This window comes from Vigna angularis, chromosome 4, assembly GCF_016808095.1.
Source record: "Vigna angularis cultivar LongXiaoDou No.4 chromosome 4, ASM1680809v1, whole genome shotgun sequence".
Classification (NCBI taxonomy): Eukaryota; Viridiplantae; Streptophyta; class Magnoliopsida; order Fabales; family Fabaceae; genus Vigna; species Vigna angularis.
Genome location: NC_068973.1, coordinates 33656185 through 33674617, shown reverse-complemented (window position 1 = coordinate 33674617; position 18433 = coordinate 33656185). Strand labels below are relative to the sequence as shown.

The 18433-nt window shown below is 29.3% G+C and overlaps 2 protein-coding genes across 4 annotated transcripts; both read right to left on the bottom strand.

Moving 5' to 3' along the window:
- Window positions 1-333: 333 nt before the first annotated feature.
- LOC108331749 (auxin-responsive protein IAA9) lies at window positions 334-5464 on the bottom strand. Of its 3 annotated transcripts, none has more exons than XM_017566655.2 (7): window positions 5306-5464; window positions 3844-4287; window positions 3561-3775; window positions 3243-3469; window positions 2986-3169; window positions 1367-1428; window positions 334-741 (listed from the first exon to the last, which is right to left on the bottom strand). In XM_017566655.2, exons 2-7 carry the CDS (start codon window positions 4249-4251, stop codon window positions 704-706), a joined length of 1134 nt encoding a protein of 377 aa, XP_017422144.1. In that variant the 5' UTR covers window positions 4252-4287; window positions 5306-5464; the 3' UTR covers window positions 334-703. The 3 variants fall into 3 exon arrangements, with proteins under 3 accessions (XP_017422144.1, XP_017422147.1, XP_017422145.1); XM_017566658.2 differs by having other exon boundaries at window positions 2986-3127; XM_017566656.2 differs by lacking the exon at window positions 5306-5464 and adding an exon at window positions 5045-5193.
- Window positions 5465-14099: 8635 nt separating this feature from the next.
- On the bottom strand, window positions 14100-15130 carry LOC108331244 (uncharacterized protein At5g65660). Its single transcript, XM_017565890.2, has 2 exons — window positions 14820-15130; window positions 14100-14712 (listed from the first exon to the last, which is right to left on the bottom strand). The coding sequence occupies exons 1-2, from the start codon at window positions 15042-15044 to the stop codon at window positions 14560-14562; spliced, it is 378 nt and encodes a 125-aa protein (XP_017421379.1). The 5' UTR covers window positions 15045-15130; the 3' UTR covers window positions 14100-14559.
- Window positions 15131-18433: the final 3303 nt, after the last annotated feature.

Sequence of the window (18433 nt, the reverse complement as noted above, 5' to 3'; positions counted from 1 at the left end):
AAAAATTGCCCATAATGTCACGCCATTGCTGTGTGTTGTTTTTGATTGAACAAGAAGATCAATGCACTGGAACCAATGGTCAGAGACTCACATGCTTATCCTACACTCCCCAACAACCATATCTGAAATGTCTAGACAAAATCTAAATAGTTCATGGCAAGGCTCAAATCTCAAAGATTCACATAGCATAATCTTTTAATATTTGTTTCAGAAAACATGCTTGGGAGTTCTAGCCTTTTGGTGTCAGTTTTTTGTTAGATCCTTACAAACAGTATGCTTTTTTGGGAATGATTTTGATAAGTGGTAAACAGTAGTACATGGCAAGGAACATACTGACATACAACTTGTTTTTCTCTTTCACACAAACACAGAACACCCTGCTGAAGGTATGCTGCAAAATTTACACATCACAGATCCTTCAACAACATCGTAAAATATAGGTACTCACTCCCACAGTCAAATCTTTGGAGGTTTTGTAAGTTTGAACATAACAATCTTAAAAGAAGTTTGTTAAGCATAACATAAAGCATACATGATAAACAATACAAGGATTGATGCAGCTTAGTATGAGATTCTATCCACTCAAAAACGCCTTCAGTTCTCGCTTCCAAGACACCACGCCCTCGATTTGTTCGCCCCCAATAGCCCAGAGGCTTTTAATACCACAGACAGTTTGATGGATAGAGAGGAACACTGGCACTTCCTAGGTCCTGCTTTTGCTTTTTTCAACAGCCCTGGGAGCTGCAAGTTGGCACAAAAAAATGTAAATTCAAACAAGATATGAATAGACTAAATTTTCTAGTACGTGTAACTCAGGGACATTAACAGAAGTTGAAATCAGATTTCAAACAATTGTGACAGTAAAATAATTTCAACTTGTGTTTCTATGATTATCTACTGATTCACAATTTTTATAGTTCACATTCATTTTTTTTATAAGCATTTTCGTAAAATTTGAAAAAATTGCTCACTTCTAACCATATCTGGATTCTGAACATGTTCAAGCATTTTTGACATCAATGCAAAATAAACTCATTGGGTAGAAGCTATTTGTTTTCAAACTTTATTTGAACTACAAGTCTTAGCACTGTAGGTGTAGCCATAAGACTACTTTATTACTAAGATTATAGATATAACTTCTTCTTGTATTCTTGCCACCACCACTGCACAATTGAAATAACTACCAGGCAATTTGAAATTTTTGTTTGCTTATTGACTGATAAACCATTTAACCATGTTATATATGCATTGAATTGACGAACTCGAGGCTTGTTCCTTCATTGCTTTTCCTTTCCTACATACACGATTTTCAGACAAGTATGTTCAAAGTTATACTTATAAGATAGATGTGTTCGATAAAACATACCTAAACCAATGGCATCGGAACTCTTCATGATCCTCAACCTCTTGCATGTTTCAATAAACATCCTGCAAAGAGTTGATGCATTTTTGAAATTCGTTTGCTGGGAAACAAACATTATGCAACTTCATTTCATGAAAAGATTAAATTAGGCATGCAAAAAGCTTGACCAATATATATGAAAGTGGTTTTTATCAATGGAAAAGTATACGTTATTATTATTAGAAGACGAGGAGATACCACATTATTGAATAACCACAACATTTCACTTGTAGCAAAAGTTTTTAAATGTTCTTATACCATCGCACCGTTACACCATATAATTCATAGATAAGAGTAAGATTTTGGGAATTGCCATTAAACCAAAATTAAACGTAAATAAATATAGCTAGCCCAGTTGCCGAAAAAAATAAAGGAGTATCTATTGTTCTTTAAAAGAAAACCTAAATTACATTATGGTTTTACATATCAAAATAGTTAAAAAATCAATCTTACTCCTACAAGTTGCCATTGCTACAAAATCCATTACCTCAGCAAAAGTAAATCATGATCTCATAAAATTGCATAGTTCTATCACTATGCTCAAAAAATAAAAGTTGTGGCAATCCCTGGAAATATATTATCAAGACTGAAATTTATTTCTCCAGTACTAAAATTTAATGTTAAACTACTCATTAACTCATTATGCATTCAAAAAATTCCTTTGAAAATTCATAAACTGATAATAGCACAGGAAGGACAGTTACTCAGCATGTAAGAATATGGAGGTTCATATGGCATGGACTAACAGTAGACTAGTTTGTTTCCCAACAAACCTCACATGGATAAACTTTGATACCATATTAGAAAATGAGTTTAAACCTAACTCATCCTTACAAAACCATCTTGTAAAATGAGAATTGCTCCTAATTATATATTATAAATTGGTCTTATTTCTAGTTGACGTAAAATCTCAAACAAGAATCATATATTCCCATAGAAACGGAAGATGTTTCCTAGTATTTACCAACCATATTTGGATGGGACTAATATTCCTAGTAATAATGGTATTCCCGGGAATCTAACTTAATCTTCGATGTCCCCTACAAAACAGGAAATGCATTCCACAGATCCACACCTACAGGTTGTAACTAGTAGCTCCTTTCATAAGTTAGTTGAAGTTTCTTATGAAAATAAGCTACAAGTTACTCAAATGTCTCGTGCACAAAGCTTACACGCCAAATCATTTTTCAACAATTTATCAAAGTTCCTTCCCAGAAAACAGAGACACGAAACACGTATAGAAGAACTAAAAACTGATATGCGGATAAGATAAATTTAAAAATTTTACAACACGAAGCAGCTAAGATTCACCATATAAAGTAATATAATTATCATTAATAAGAAATCCTAAATTAATATTAAGACAAAAATATATAGACACGGTAAAATACTATATTAATCTAACTATGGAATCATTTTGAAGTTTTAGTGCTTCCTAGCTTCTTTCCCAAGACAAGCTAAGAGGAATCAAAACTATATCATGAGAATACGCATTTTACGAATATAAAGTTGCTGTCACTGAGGACTTTATTCTTTTAAAGAAAAGGCAGTGGAAAAGTAAGTGCATATGAGTTAGAACTTACTCCCAGGGAACATCACCCACAAGCATCCAATCTCCATCTTTGTCCTCATATGTAAGAACATATTCTGATCCATGAAGAAGGTCCTTCAGCTTGGTTTCATTCAGCATTTCCCTGCCCAGAATTCCATGAGATCCACACTGACCTGTTATCATACCAAAACAAGCAGTAACTGGATCCAAGCAGACTGTCCATGTAAATAATTGAAAAAGGTCAAGTTTTAAGGTCAATTTTTCCTCGTAAAACTAATTTAGTCTTACTTATGGTAAAACAGCTGAACATCTTCTCAAGAGCAGAAGATAATTCTGGATATGTAGAGTAATTATTCAAGTCCACTTTCCTTAAATAGGGAGCACCATCCATACTGACTTTGACGAACAGTGCACCACCCCCTACTTTTTCATCAACTTCTTCATTGTTCTTTGAATTAGTTGCCAATGAATTCTTCCTGAATGATCTTATAGGGGGCCACCCCACAACCTGAGCCCTGAAACGCAAGCATGATATGGTTAGAGGTGATTCCCACAGTTAAAACCAACTTCCAAACTTAATGTGATCGGTTATAGTTTTCCACTTACTTGGTAGCTGGTGCACTGTTACTGTTATTTGCAGAACAATTAATACTTGGTCTAGTTTCATTGGCAGAATGAGGCTCCTTTGCTGTTGCTGCTTCTTTCATTTTGATTTGCTGAGCCCCAGCCTTCTCAAGTGTAGAACCAGGGTTTAATCCCAAGTTAGAACCGGGCCTCGGAGATAGTATAGGATTGTTCTCAGAATCAATTAGGAACTTCCCCTGCATGATAGATTAGGGTAAGGCAAAAATTTAAAAAGTACATATCCTTCGAGTGAATTGGTGTTTACCTCCGAGAAGCCATTCATGGCATCTGAAAACCCTCTCTTGTTTCCCAAAACAGCAGTCTTGGTTGAAGAATGGTGATCGTCAGTGAGAGGACGCAAAGGAAACAAGGGTTTTTCATCAAATTGAGTTGAGCTTCTTAAGCAAAAATCGGAATCTCTTTCAGGGGACTGTGATCCCGGAAGCCCAAGCCTGAGCTCGGTGGCTTTCAGGTTCAGATTACTTTTAGTCTCTTCTGAGAAAGACGGAACTGAGCTGTCTACAGAAGAACAATCAGATAACCCCATGTAGTTGCGTTCTTTCAATTCTAAGGTCTTCAGGCACACACTTTCCATGGTGGTTGATGAGGAAACCAACATAGTGACATTGCTTTTACCCTCCTCCTCTCCTATGCCCAGCAATGGTGGAGACATCACACTTTAACCCAAAGCACTCAATTTTTGTATGCCCTATCAAGCAATGACACCATTTCACATTTTTCATAAACCAAACTCGGTAATCTCAACTATCTAACTTTACATGCCACAACCTTCAAGATCGGCAAGCAAACAAACAGAAAACGTAAAAGCTACACTGAAAAACAGCTTGCCACACTTGATTTCTAATCTGTAAACAACCCTAACAAACAATTCATCTCAGAACTTCTACAATGTATTGAACTCAAGTATACCTATCTTCTCAAAATTTCTTTGCTTTATCCCCAAAATGCATGATATTAATAACAATCATCAAACTATACATTTCTATAACGTTTTAATAATGCAAATTCCAAATTAGATACTAAGGATTTGAGTTTTGGGAGTTAGAAGAAACACACAAAAATAATAATAATAATTAAACAAACAATAAAAATATCAGAAAATACGACAATCTTTTATGGTCACATAGTGTGCAAACAGGGTAATTATTACTTTTTCTGGTGAAAAAAAGTTAAAAAGTTCTAAAAAATAACCAAAAGGATAAATCTTGAGAGCAAAAAATATATAGAGAAATTGATGGCTAAGGGAGAATTCTGGATTCGTGAACCATACTCTTCACTCAATCATTTAAATCTTCTATAAACAAACTTTAGAAAAAGAGAAAAAAACAAAGATCAGTTCTTTATGCGCAGACCTTGAAGAGAGATAAATGGGGGAAAGATCACAAACCATTAAGTAAAAAAAAAAAAACTCTCAAAAAAGATGAGAAAGAAAGAAAAGATCATACTTGTCTGAATGGTCTGAGAGGAATTTGGGAAAGTATTAAGAAAGATTGAAAACTATCTTCGGCCATTAATAATGAGAAAGACAAAGACCCATGGCAAAGTAAGAGGCATGAAAGCAAAAAGGGTAAAAACAAAGACACACAGACAAAGGGTTGGTTGCAGAAAGGTTCCAGAAATTCAGGGTCCAATTGCTTAGTCCAACCAACATAAGAAAACAAAACGTGGAAGCAAAGCACACAAGCTGCAATATGAAAACATTTTACCTGAGAAAAACAGAAGATCAGAAAGGATGAAGATGAAGAAGAAGAGTGATTGAAACTTTGAGACGAAGAGAAGATAGAGAGTGAGAGAGAGAGAGAACTAAGGACCCTCCATTGGGCATAAAGTAACTAAAGCTTTTGCTGTCTGATGTGAAACTCCATGCATTAAAATATATGACTTTAATAAAAAGGAAAGCCTCTTGTAAAAAAAAAAAACTTCTCTTTCTGTAATTTTCAATTTTCCTCCCATGTCCAAGACAAAGTTTGTTTGTTTGCAGTATCCCTTCATTTAATTTTAATTTAAATTTATTTAAATTTGAGTAAGGTACTGTCACCTTTTTAATAATATTCCGCCGAACATATACTATGGAACACACCTTCAGTCCTGAATGGCCCTGCTTTTATGATGATTGAGAGCGCACCACGGCTGATTTATTCTTCTTGTATGAATTGATCTGTGGAAACTAAGAGCTACATGCCAAAACTTCATTTTAAGACCCAATTTAGTATTTTTCTGATCTAAATTCTGCAGAGTTCTGAACCATGCTTGTGTGCTTCCAAAATAACAAAATGCAAAACTTTATGAAACAGAAAGAAAATAACATGTATTTTATCATTCTGCTGCAAAATATTGTTTTCATTTATTCAGGTAAAGTCGGTATTCGGATGAGTTTTTCAACACAAAATCATGTCTTCCCAATTTTTTTTTAAAGTTTCTAAACTTTTAAATTAGAAACTTTTAAAAGAAATTTAAATTTTCATATTATATGTAATATATATGAAAATTAAATTAGCTTTTTATTGTTTTTTGAGTTTTTCATAAGTTATACTTATTTTTCAATTTTATTTATTTTTTGTTTTTGAAGAAAAAAAGTAGACATAATTTCACTATTTTTGTTCCATTTTTTATATGTCTTCTTTTTTTCATATTTGAAGAAAAAAAATTAACTCTTTTATTTGACTTGATATGAAATATTAGTGTAATAATTCATATTATTATTTTTTTATTTCATGAGTTTTTGTATATTTAATTTTTATAAATATACCATGTATTTCTTCATAACATTTTTTTGTTGTGGCTCAATTATTACAGATTATTTTTTAGTAATTACGAAATTTCAATTAGATTATGATAATAAGTTTTTTAATTTTAAACTTAAAAAGATAGATTATCTTTTAAAAGTGATTAAAGAAAAATTGGTTGTGAAGAAGAAAACAAGACACATTCAACTTATTTTCTTTATATACTTTTAAATATGATATTAATTATCTAATTGTTTAATTAGATGAGTTATTTCTTAAAGATTTAAAGAACTATAGGTAAAGATTTGATATTAATTATTTAGAATGTGATAAAAAAAAAGATCATCAAATATAAAAACATCAAAGAAATGAATTTAGAAAAACTTATTTAAAATAAATTCCATATTAAATAAAATTTTAAACCTATAAATTTTGAATGTATTATTTTAGTTTTCTATTGATTATCATTCCCTTGGAAAATATAATAACATTGAAATATGAGTTTAATTTATTTTTATTTCATATAAGACTTAAACTAATACTTGATATATAAAATATATGATGTGATATGAAATTGAAGTATATATGAATTTAAGTTTAACTTTACAAACTATTAAATTATTTGTAGGACGTCTGCACTTGAAATTTGAAATTATATTTAATTTGTTTGGTAAAAATGAGATAAATAAGTTGAAGGAATGAAATAAAAGGAAATAAAATAAAAGTTACGAAGGTTTAACTAATGGATAAAAAAAATTATTTGAAATGCTTGTACAAGAAGAAACTCCACTCATTAACCGAGCAAAGTGGTAAGATTCTCCCACTTCGTTCATCCACGTTTTAGGTACCATGGATAATGATACTTTGACAATATTTTTTTACAATATTTTAATATTATCTATGTATCATTATGTGATTGGTCCAAAATGATTTTACAATCAATAATAATAATCATAAACATTAATATAAACCAATTATAAATAATGTTAAAATATTATAAAAGAATGTTGAAAAAATATTATTTTACTTAAACAAAACGCTAAGTTAATACAATTACCATATATGTCCACACAAAGCCAGAAGCATCACCACTGTATGGATCCCACTCATTACTGTCTCTCATACATCTTGTGGGTCATACTTGTAAGGCGCTTAGGTTACATAAAAGGGCAAATAAGGAAAACAACAATCAAGTATTTTAATTCTACATTCTTTCATTATTCAAACTGTTTCCCTCTTCATAGTGCTCTAGGAATACAGCAAACCTGAAAAAGAATCACTAGGCCACCATATTAAATTTCAATGCATTGTGCTCCAACAACACAATTTCATCCAAAATAGGAAACATAAATACAACACCAAAATTTATCAACCTACTTCACTAAATTTTAGTACCCTTTTATTCAGTAAAAAATACTTCACTGTATAGAAAAAACAAAGAAAACAATGTAGTTTGTCACAACTACACCTTTTATTATCTCAGTAATTTACTTTTTTGGAATATAGATCTTTTTTAGAAAGATTTTTTTTATATATATTTATTTAACAAGATTAACGAATCAATAAAAATGTCGGATTGTCTTTTAATAAAATAAGATACGAGTGATTTAACAAAATAAGATATGAGTGAGTTACTTAAATATAATGTGACATAATTGAACTTGTTTTTAACTCATTTATAAATCTAGGGTGCATCTGTTAGCCATCGTTTAAAACACTAAAAACGTTTTTTTTAATTGAGTATTATATAAATATAGTATCAACAATAAAACTATAAACAAAGAAATAATCTTAAATCAGCAGATTTTATCCAACACTTAAAATTTAATTATGATAGATAAATGTTTTACATAAGGATAATGATATTTTGACAACATTTTTTTAATAACATTTTAGCACTATTTACGCGTCATTTTGTGATTTATGTTGATGTTTATGATTATTGTTATTGATTGTGAAGTAATTTTGGATCAATCACATGATGACACATAGATGATGTTAAAATGTTGTCAAAAAATATTATCAAAATATCATTATCTTTATATAATTGCATTTATTTTAGGTTTATACAGTTCTAAAAAGTATAGGTAAAAACAATATTTAAATTACACTTAATTTTATCTTTTAAATCATGTAAGATTATTGTATATGATAGTAATATTTTATTTATTGAGTGATATGTGTAATAAAATAGTGGTGTGGAGCATAAATTGGTGAGGAAGAAAAATGAATTGAGTCGGAGTGTGAGAGTTGAAAGAGGATGAAGGATTAAAAATAGAAAGAGTGTGTTTGGAGACAGAGGAAAAAGAGTATAAAGTGAAATGATGTTTTGGGAGACAAGAAAGCGGCTTTTAATTTTGGATTGTCGGGTTCAGAGTGCGACATATAACCTATTCTCTTCACTGTCTCTCTATCACGCTCTCGTTTCTGTCACTCTTTTCCACTCTCCAACCACAATGTTCCAACACTTCATTCTCCAATATCCAACCTCTCAAAAAAAAAAATATTAAGTTATCTGCCCAATAAGATTATATTAAATGTAATATTATAATTAAAATATTTTTATTATCTATTCATTAATAAGTATTATTAATAAATTAGATCATTCATAAATATTACCCATCGAATATGTAAACCCTCGTTATTCATAGTCATTGAATTTTAGAAAGAAAATGAGTTACAAGATAATAAATTATAAGAAAAATATTAAAGATGGAATTTTTTAGAATGGTAACTTATGTAAATTTACTTTAAAAAAATTAACTTATAGAAATTTTATTAAAAATATATTTTAGGATCAAATTTTATTTGAATTTAAACTTTAAATTATTTTATTTTCTTACAACTATTTATTGTTGAGAATCCAAACGTGAATCTAAGTTTGGGAGAGAAATGAGAAAGTTAAACAATATATAAAGATGAAAGACTCATTAGTTTATTGTGCTAGAGAATGATATCAATCTCTTATATGGTTGTGCTAAATTTTATTGATGATTGTATCTTTTTAGTGAACCTCTTTCTCGATAGACTCAACATAGATATAGTTTGTCGATCACACGAATGACTAGAAAGAGATTTATTGATAATTAACGAGTAAAGAAATAAAACATTTTAAAAGAGAAAAGTAAAAAAGAAAATATGTATTCACCCATTCTCTTCCCTAATCCAACACCTTCATTCTTTAACAATTTTTTAGAACTATTTCTAAATAAACAACTATCTATCTTTTGAACATCTTTATTAAAATTATAAACAATATATAAATATAAATATAATCATTCAATTAATATTGTAATTTATGAATGTATAGTTAACTTCTCAAAATCATCTGTTCATGTTAACATTAAATTGTAATTACACATTATATTAGACATTCACTTTTATTTTTATTTTACTTTAAAGTGTTCGACTTTATACCCATATATCACCAGTACGTTTTTTAAGAGATCGCATATATTACTTTTTTTATTATCAGAAATATATTTAGAACAAATAAAGCTGTTGTAGATGACAGACCTTCATATCCAAATATTTAAGACAATTACATCTTTTAAATTCAAATTCAATATTAGCAATTGAATTAAAATGAATCATGCTCAATTGCAAATTGCTAGTAGTTGAAATGTTACTGGTCTATTATTTTGAAGTGAAACATAACTGAAGAGATGGGATTTAAGAAATAGTTAAAAAATGTTATTTAGAAGAAAGAAAACATTTTGAAATAAATACAGTAATCATAAGTAATGTTTAACTATAAAAAGTAGAGAGTGTTGGATGATTAAGAGAAAGAATGATTAAGAAGTGCTACATTTGCACGCTCTGCTGTTAAATAAAACCATGCATGATGCTCAATGTTGGAAGGTGCTGCATGCTAATTATGATATCTGTTCAACACCGTTGGATTTAAACATTCTCAATCATACCACTCACGCCATTCTCAGACTCTTTTCATTACGTTTTAACCTTCATTTTCACAAAATAAAAAAAAAAACGTTTTATTTAACAGCCTTTTTTTTTTTTCGATTTCGTACATTTATCTATTACTTAAACTAATTAATTATATTGATATCAACAAAATTAAAACAATACTTTCTTTCTGAAACCAAGTAATTCAATTCATCGAATATGAATAATAATATAAGTAAAAAAACTTATCAATTCGATAATCAAAATTCCTTCTCTATGAATCTACATTATAAGCTAATACAAATCAATGTTCTTATCTTTCATCAAATAAGAGAAAGTTTTCTTTACTCAACCAGACCATTCATTATAGCACCTACAGTAACAGAACATTCTAAATTTCAATCATTTGATAACAGAACACCACTTGCAACACTTTTCTCGTAACCATTTTAGGTTTTTCAATTATAATCTAAGATTCAAACAAAACACTAACATCCCTTATCTTTGTTGTGCTCCAAAGAAGAAGCTAGAATTGAAAATAGGTGATTGAAACACAATTTACAACAGCTTCTTCGTCATATAGCAGTTTGATTCCTAAGCATCAAAACTAAGATTTTGAAACTCCAAAGACTACATGCAGAACTGTAAAGAAAAATGTGGATTGGAATCAAGAGAAAGTAAAAGCTTAATTAAGCCAAAAATAACTTCAAAAAAAATCTGAGTAGTTGGTTTGGATTGAGAAAAACACCAAAAAAAATGGTTATGTTGTTGTTGTAAAAAAGTTTAAGATTTTAGGAATATGAGTAATTATGAAATAAATATTTTTTTAAAAGTATTAATATTATTTATAGGATAAATATGAATAATGAGTTTATGTTATTATACTAATAATATTTACTTAACATCCGTATAATAACATTGTAATAAATAATAATAGAATGATAAATAATAATTATAATATTAAAGTATCAATATTAATTATGATATATAAATATGATTAAAATATAACAGGTTTGAACCATTATATATAGAAGAGACTTAAAATCATTCTCTTTAATAATTTATTAGACCAAATAATATTAAGAAAAAGGAGTGAAAAGAACACAAAGATAAATTTTATTGAGTTAAGCGTTTTTTCCTTTTCAACCTAACCATCAATATCCATACTGATGGTACTCTAAATATATACTAAGTTCACCTTTTCTTTTGTTACATTCGCAGACAACCCAAAGTATACAAAATATCCAAGCCTAACAGTCAAAGGAAATCCTCCTAAAATAAAATTATATTTCTTACTATTGACTTCTATTACGTAAAAATTCTACACATTATATCAACAATTACGTGAAGAATTTAAGATTAATCAAACTTACCTATCATTAATAAAATATTACACACATGATATTTAAACACACAAAAATCATAATCCTTAAATGTAGTTTTATTTCCCTCCTCGTGCTTATTCACATAAGGTATAATAAATAACGTTCTTGTACTCAAAATTTAATTCGACATAAGGACTTTGGTGTTCAAGATACTTAAGTAAGGACATAAGGAGACGGACTTCAATAGTATTTAATCAGTTGACCAAATAACAATTACATCTTATACCATACTTCTATCGCACTTTCTTCCACCACCTTCATAAGCTTCTTCATGCTCCCCCATATTAAAAAGAACTTTTTATTTTATCCTCTTTAAATCGTGTAATTTAAAATTTTTAAAAATAAAAATAATTCATTAATCACATAATTTAAAATTCGTTAATAACATTTGTTTTTATCTAATTCAATAGACATATTAAATAATACAACCTCATAAGGTTTATTTAGTCTTTTTATTTTGGAACAATCCAAACATATGTTTATTGAAACAATATCCACTTATCATAACTAATTTTGATAATTTGATATTATGCTTATTATTTATAATAAGATATCATAATGTCATTATTATACTTTTATTACATACTTGAGATAAGTATTAATGATAACATAAGTTTACAACCCGTATTAATCTTATAAATACAACTAGTATTTTCTAAAAAATACAAACTTAATAGTCACTAATCCTTAATATATTGATAAAGATTTAAACTTTTTTATTGACTTGAGTGTATATTCAAAAAAAATTCAAGTTTTCTTACTAACTTGAGCGTCATACAATCTTTTGCAAGTAGATTTATCGTTTTTGAGTAACAATAATTCAATTCCAACCAACAAGATTGAAAATGGTTATGAAAGTCGTTAACTTTTGAATGATACTATTTAAAAGTTATTTTTTATTTCAAATTATACAAAAGTATTTTTCTTTTAACATTATATAATCTGGAAAAGGAAAAATTGGGAAATATTCTTATATGAAAGTGCAGGAAGGTGGAGAAAGAAACTGCCTACTTCTAATTCACTTCCTTTGACAAATTCATACTACCTGCTGAATCTTGGGCTTTCATATTGGGCTAATGTCGTCCTCTCGAAGACCACGTGCCCAATAATCGCAATATTTTAATTAAATAAAAATAGTTAGACATCCGCGAATAAAAAAAAACAAAAAGAGAAATTTCGAAAACACTATTTTTTTTAAGACAATGACCATAATACGAATTTTTAAGCCATAATTTATTTAAGTAAATTAGAACGAGTTTAAAAAAAAAAACCAATCATTTAACTTTAACAAGTTATACAAACTTTACAATTTTTTGTGTCCATATTTAAAAGTTACGAATTTTAATTTTTACACATTCTATTTTAATTTCTCCAGTCTAATACAATTTTTTTTTTAATTTTTAAGTTCCGGTAATATAAATTTATAGAAACTAAAATAAATTAATAGGAATATGTATAAAAATGAAATAAAAAAGTTATTGAAATTATAACATGAAATTTTAAAACAATAATTTAAAAAATTAATTGTATATTAGTGTTAATTTTTCTTCTATTATAAACATGATGATTATTAAATATTAAATACGCATATGTGTATCTTAATTTAATAAATTTTAAGATATACATATGCATATTATATATATTTTTTAAATTAGTGAAATAAAAAAATGTATATTAAAATTATAATTTTTTTAATTATTGTACTAGTTAATACTCATTATATTGAAATAATTATTTATTCTATTATTAATATAGATTGTAAAGTAGGTGGGATTTTTTAGATGAAAACATATTACCATCCATAAGTAGTAAGTAACTTCTACCATATGCGCTCTCTAGAGTTCATAATTAAAAGAAAAAGAAAATCTATATGCAAATATTTATTTATTTTTTATTTAACAAACATATCGAAAAAGCATGCGGATATGTAACTTTGAAGGAAAGTCACAACGACTTTACCTTGTTAGATAAATTTTCCTCGTTCCTATCAAAAGTCCGTCACTTAATTAAACTGATGTCGATGTCCACCGTACAACTCATTGTTGTTCATTTATATAAACCATCTCTGGCTTTTTCTTTTTTTTTTCCCTCATTTTAAAATACACACAAATACACAAATTAAATTAATAAGCAACAAAAAAAAACTTTCTTAATAAGTGGCAAAGTTTGAATTATTAAATTTATGTATCGGCAGAAAAAAAACTCCTTAAAATTTTCATTCTAAAGTGAAGAAATTTAACTACAAAATTGCATAATTCATTAAGTTAATATTTGCCTTACGTGTGATTATTTCATAAATATATTACATAATCCGACACAATTAATGTTATTGATATTTACATTTTTCTTTATAATAATAGTAAAAATTCAAAAATATCTCATTTTCATTATTTTTCACATAATTAAAAAATCTAATATTTTACTCTCTTTTTCCAGTTTCTGATTTTCCACAATTTAATGCAAAACTCGAGAAGAAAAAAAAATGTTATAATGTTCAAACACACAACATTTATTCATTTACAAAACATTTGTACCGTGCAAATGTTTGAATTGTTTCAGAAAAATTAATTTCCTTAGCTAACAATCCGTATCTCTGCAATCTTACAGAAGGACCCTGTCGTATTCAAGATCTTGTCACCAACCTCTACCCTGTCATTTAAAGCATCTTCCTACCAACTTACAAATTCTACAGAAGAGAAAATTCTATGCTGTGCCATCCAGAAGGAAAGTTATAAACAGCTAGAGATGATGATGATGCACAGCTTTAATTTTCCAATCATCACTTCAACTCCGCGAGCTTTTGTTAATCATTTCTCTCAACTCAACACAAAGCTATCCACAGATGTTTGAGTTTGTAGAGCCGAAATTTCTTGCAGGAACTTGAGATGAGTTTGCTGATTGCAACTTGGTATTTAAGCAAGGCTATACAGTTTTTTACTTTGCTCAACAAAAATCATTTGGTTCTGCCTTGTGCACATGGATTGTGATCCTTTCATTTGTCGGAGGCTGACATGGGCATGCTAAAGCTATGAACTTTGGAACCTCATCTCCTGGCATCAGCACCGGAAAGCTCTCACCACTGTTCTGTTTCATCATCTGAACACCACCAAACAAATCCCATCAGTTATATCCTAAAAAAAAAACATGCTTTGTTTATGGAAAAACAATATGATGATAAATTAAAACTAGAAAGCAATGGTTACCAAGACGGGAAAGCCTGGTTTGTGAGGAGGGGGAGTTATGGGTGTGAGTGGGTGATGAGGGAGAGTGGTGATATTCCGAGAAGAAAATGGAAAGAAAGGTCTGAGCTTTTCCCAATGCAAGCAGCAGCAGAAGAAGGTGCAAAAGAAGAACAATACGGCAATGAGAAGAGCTAAGCCAAGAGGGAAGGCAATGGATGCTCCACTTGATGCGTCCTCAATCTCCATTTTTTTTCTCTGCTGTCATTTCACCTGAATGGATGAATGAATGAAGTCACAGAAAGCATGAGTTTTTTTATAAGAAAGAGAAAGAGAGTGCGAAGGGTTTCATTGGATCGTTGACAACGGGTGCACTTAGTGGTTAGTGGGGTGTGACATGATTTTTAGAGATAGATGTTTGATGTGACTTTAGAATATGAGTTGGTGGAGGTACATTTTCCGTTTAGTACGGAATCAATATGTCACTCTTTTTATTTGATAAACACTGCTATGAGATACTTTTATATTTATTTAATATAAGATACAAGTTTAAAATAGTTATAAAACAGTAAAGTTTTGTATTTAAAAAAAAAAGAAAAAAATAAATAAGAATAACGTTAAATAAACGTAAAAATTTAAGTATGTTAAAGAATTATTTTTTTTATTTTACACTGTATAATTATAGGAGTAAAAATAGCATAACATACATTGACATTCATTTAACATTCCTAATAAGAATAAAATAATTTTAAAAGAATAAATTTTTGTAGTTTTTTTTTTTTAAAAAAAGAATGTTGTTAAACGAATATAAAAATTACGTGTGTGAAAGTATATTTTTCTAATTGTAATCTTATTAGTCTGTATATTAGCATAAATTTAAGTAAATGATTTTAGAAATGGAGATTAGTGTTATGTGAAAAATATGGCTTTATAAGCAGCCGTGCTTAACACTGATGTACACTCACAAAGGTTGAGTTTGGTTGGGTAGGTCGACACACATTATTATATACCGTTCAGAGTGGACTCACTTCTTTTCAATGGACCGTAAATAATAATAATAGTTAGTGGAGAACTTTATGGAAAAGCAGCATTAATTAACGAATAATAAGGGTTTTGTGCTTGCTTATTATATTTTTCAACTTTTGTTGCCATTTCCTAATTCCATCCACACACTAATAATAAACTACCAACAGACCACAGGATTTAAAGTGCCACTCCCAATCTCATAAAACTATGGATTACCATCGATATCGTGCCTTCCATTCTAATGGAAACTCTCTATAACCATTATAGCCCAATAAAACATTTTAAATCACTTCATTTCTTATTTTTAAGTTAAAAACAATTCCCATTTCAAAAATTGTGAATCCAATATGAATCTTTGATAAAAATGAGAAATTGAAACAGTATGTAAAAGTAAAACTCATTAACATATTGTTTTAAAATTTTAAATAAAAAGTGATATTAATTATCATATAAAATTAAATTCAGAATTTATTAGTATTATATCTTTTAACGTCTTCCTCTAATTTCCTTCTTATCCAATAAAAATATCAGTTTATCAATTAAAACAAATTCTAAAATTATTAATCAATTAATTAATTAAAATTATTTATATGCAAAATTGTCATTTTTACAATTGAATTTTAACTTAGATTAAAGTAAGAAATATGTTATGACTTAATTTAAAGTAAGAACTAAAATTTTATCAGTGGACAAAAATTATAAATAATAATTAGATTACAATTTTTTTTTTTATTTAAAAGAACTAATCATTCAAAGCACTAAATCTGATTCTAACTTAAACATATCTAACCTTCATTTAATTGACCTTAATTATTTCCATACAATTGATACTCTCGTTAACAAAACTCAAATATTATATTAACAAATAAAAAAACTATAGCATGCATATTTGTGTAGAGAGAATAAAAATTGTCATTTTTATTGTGACTATACTATATTATACCATCATGAACAACCATCATCCAATATCATATTCCTTAATAACAGGTCAGAAATTGTTACATATACTTTTATTAGTGTTTGTATTCTTTTGAACGCTTGTCAATCATCTTTGTAAGGACTAAGAAATACATAGAAAGTGGAGAAGGACAAGTGTATGCAATTGATTGGACCGATCGGTTTTGGCAATGATATATATATGAAAATTTTAAATTTCATGTTTCACTCTCTGCATGCATCATCTCACTCTAACTTTCTGAATCCTTCTTTTCTCCTCATTCTCTCTAGATTTCTTTCATCTCGTTTCATTTATTCTACAATCAGACTGTGCCTCTGGAATCGTGGTGTCAAGAGTTTCCATTTCTACCGATCAAACTCTTGTTTAAAGCTGGTAAGTTTCATTCCTTTAATTCTTGTGAATTTCTGGAATTTCTGGCACATGCAAGTAAACTTTGTTGTTTGCATGTGTTCATCAGTCTTTTCTTTCTCTTTCTAACTTCCTTTTTCGTACTTTGGTGGGTCTCTTCTCACCAATCAGTGAGTTATAGGTGTCCTTAGGATTTTCTGGAAGTGATCAAATTTTTGGAAGGATAAAAGTCGTTCGGTTTGGTTAAGAGGTAAGGGAAGCTAGTTAATTTAATTGTTTGGTTGGTGATGTATGAAAATGTTGTTTGATGGTTTTGCATGTGAGTGAAATTGAATGTTTGGGTGATCGACATTGTTGTTTGACATGTTAAATGTTGTGATTGTCGAGTTGTAGATTTTACCGATCTTGGGTGAATTCTGGGTTGAGAAAAATATTCAGTTGCAGTAAATTCTAGTATGTATTTCATTATGTAGAAGTTATGCAGAATTATGCAGAAAGTCGAGCGCTCGTTGTTGAATGCTTGGTCAGGTCAGGTATTCGGTTTGGTATTATCGTTCGTTCTTAGTCGTACTAGGTATTAGCGTTCGTTATTAGTAGTACTATGTATTAACGTTCGGTTTAGTAGTGTTAGGACTCATGTAAGTGTTAGGCTTTGTATTCACCTTCAATCTTGTAAGTATTCTGTTTGATTAGTGCTCGGTGTTGTGTTAACTTTCAGCTTTAGTAGTATTCGGTCTTGCATAACATTTGTTTTCGTACTAGTATACGGTTTCTTTATAGCGTTCGTTCTCGCACTAGTGTTTGGTCTCTTATTAGCGCTCATTCTTATACTAGTGCTCGACCTTGTACTTGTATTCGGCTTAATTGCGTTCGGTCTAAGTTATAGGTGTTCGGCTTCTCATGGGCTTTACATGTTCGTGAATATTCGGTTATGATTGGATAGTAATTCTTGTATACAGTTCGGTCATATTGTTGTAACGCTCGGTCTCTCAGTAGTGCTAGGTTTTATGAATAGTATTCAATATCAATCTTAAGTGTTCAGACTAAGTTGTAGATGTTCGTCTTATGTCATAGCGCTCGGTCTCGTATTAGTATCTTGTTTAGTGCTAGCGTTCGGCCTTGTACTGGTACACAGTCTTGTAATGGTGTTCGGTTTTGTCATAGTTAGTGAGTTTCCGTTCGGTTGTACTCAGGGTTTGTGTTGTTGTCGTTTGGTCTTCTTCTACGAAAGGTTATTTAGTCTTTAAATGTTGATTTCATTGTTTGGTTCTGATTGCTCGTTATAGTTGCATTGATCTATTGTGTA

Excerpts from the sequence above, each read along its gene's own strand:
- LOC108331244 (XM_017565890.2), bottom strand. The coding sequence starts at position 15,044 with ATGGAGATTGAGGACGCATCAAGTGGAGCATCCATTGCCTTCCCTCTT. Across the intron at positions 14,713-14,819 it reads AACCAGGCTTTCCCGTCTTG|ATGATGAAACAGAACAGTGG; the intron begins GTAACCATTGCT and ends GGTGGTGTTCAG.
- LOC108331749 (XM_017566655.2), bottom strand. The coding sequence starts at position 4,251 with ATGTCTCCACCATTGCTGGGCATAGGAGAGGAGGAGGGTAAAAGCAAT. Across the intron at positions 3,776-3,843 it reads CCATGAATGGCTTCTCGGAG|GGGAAGTTCCTAATTGATTC; the intron begins GTAAACACCAAT and ends TCTATCATGCAG. Across the intron at positions 742-1,366 it reads TTCCGATGCCATTGGTTTAG|CTCCCAGGGCTGTTGAAAAA; the intron begins GTATGTTTTATC and ends GCCAACTTGCAG.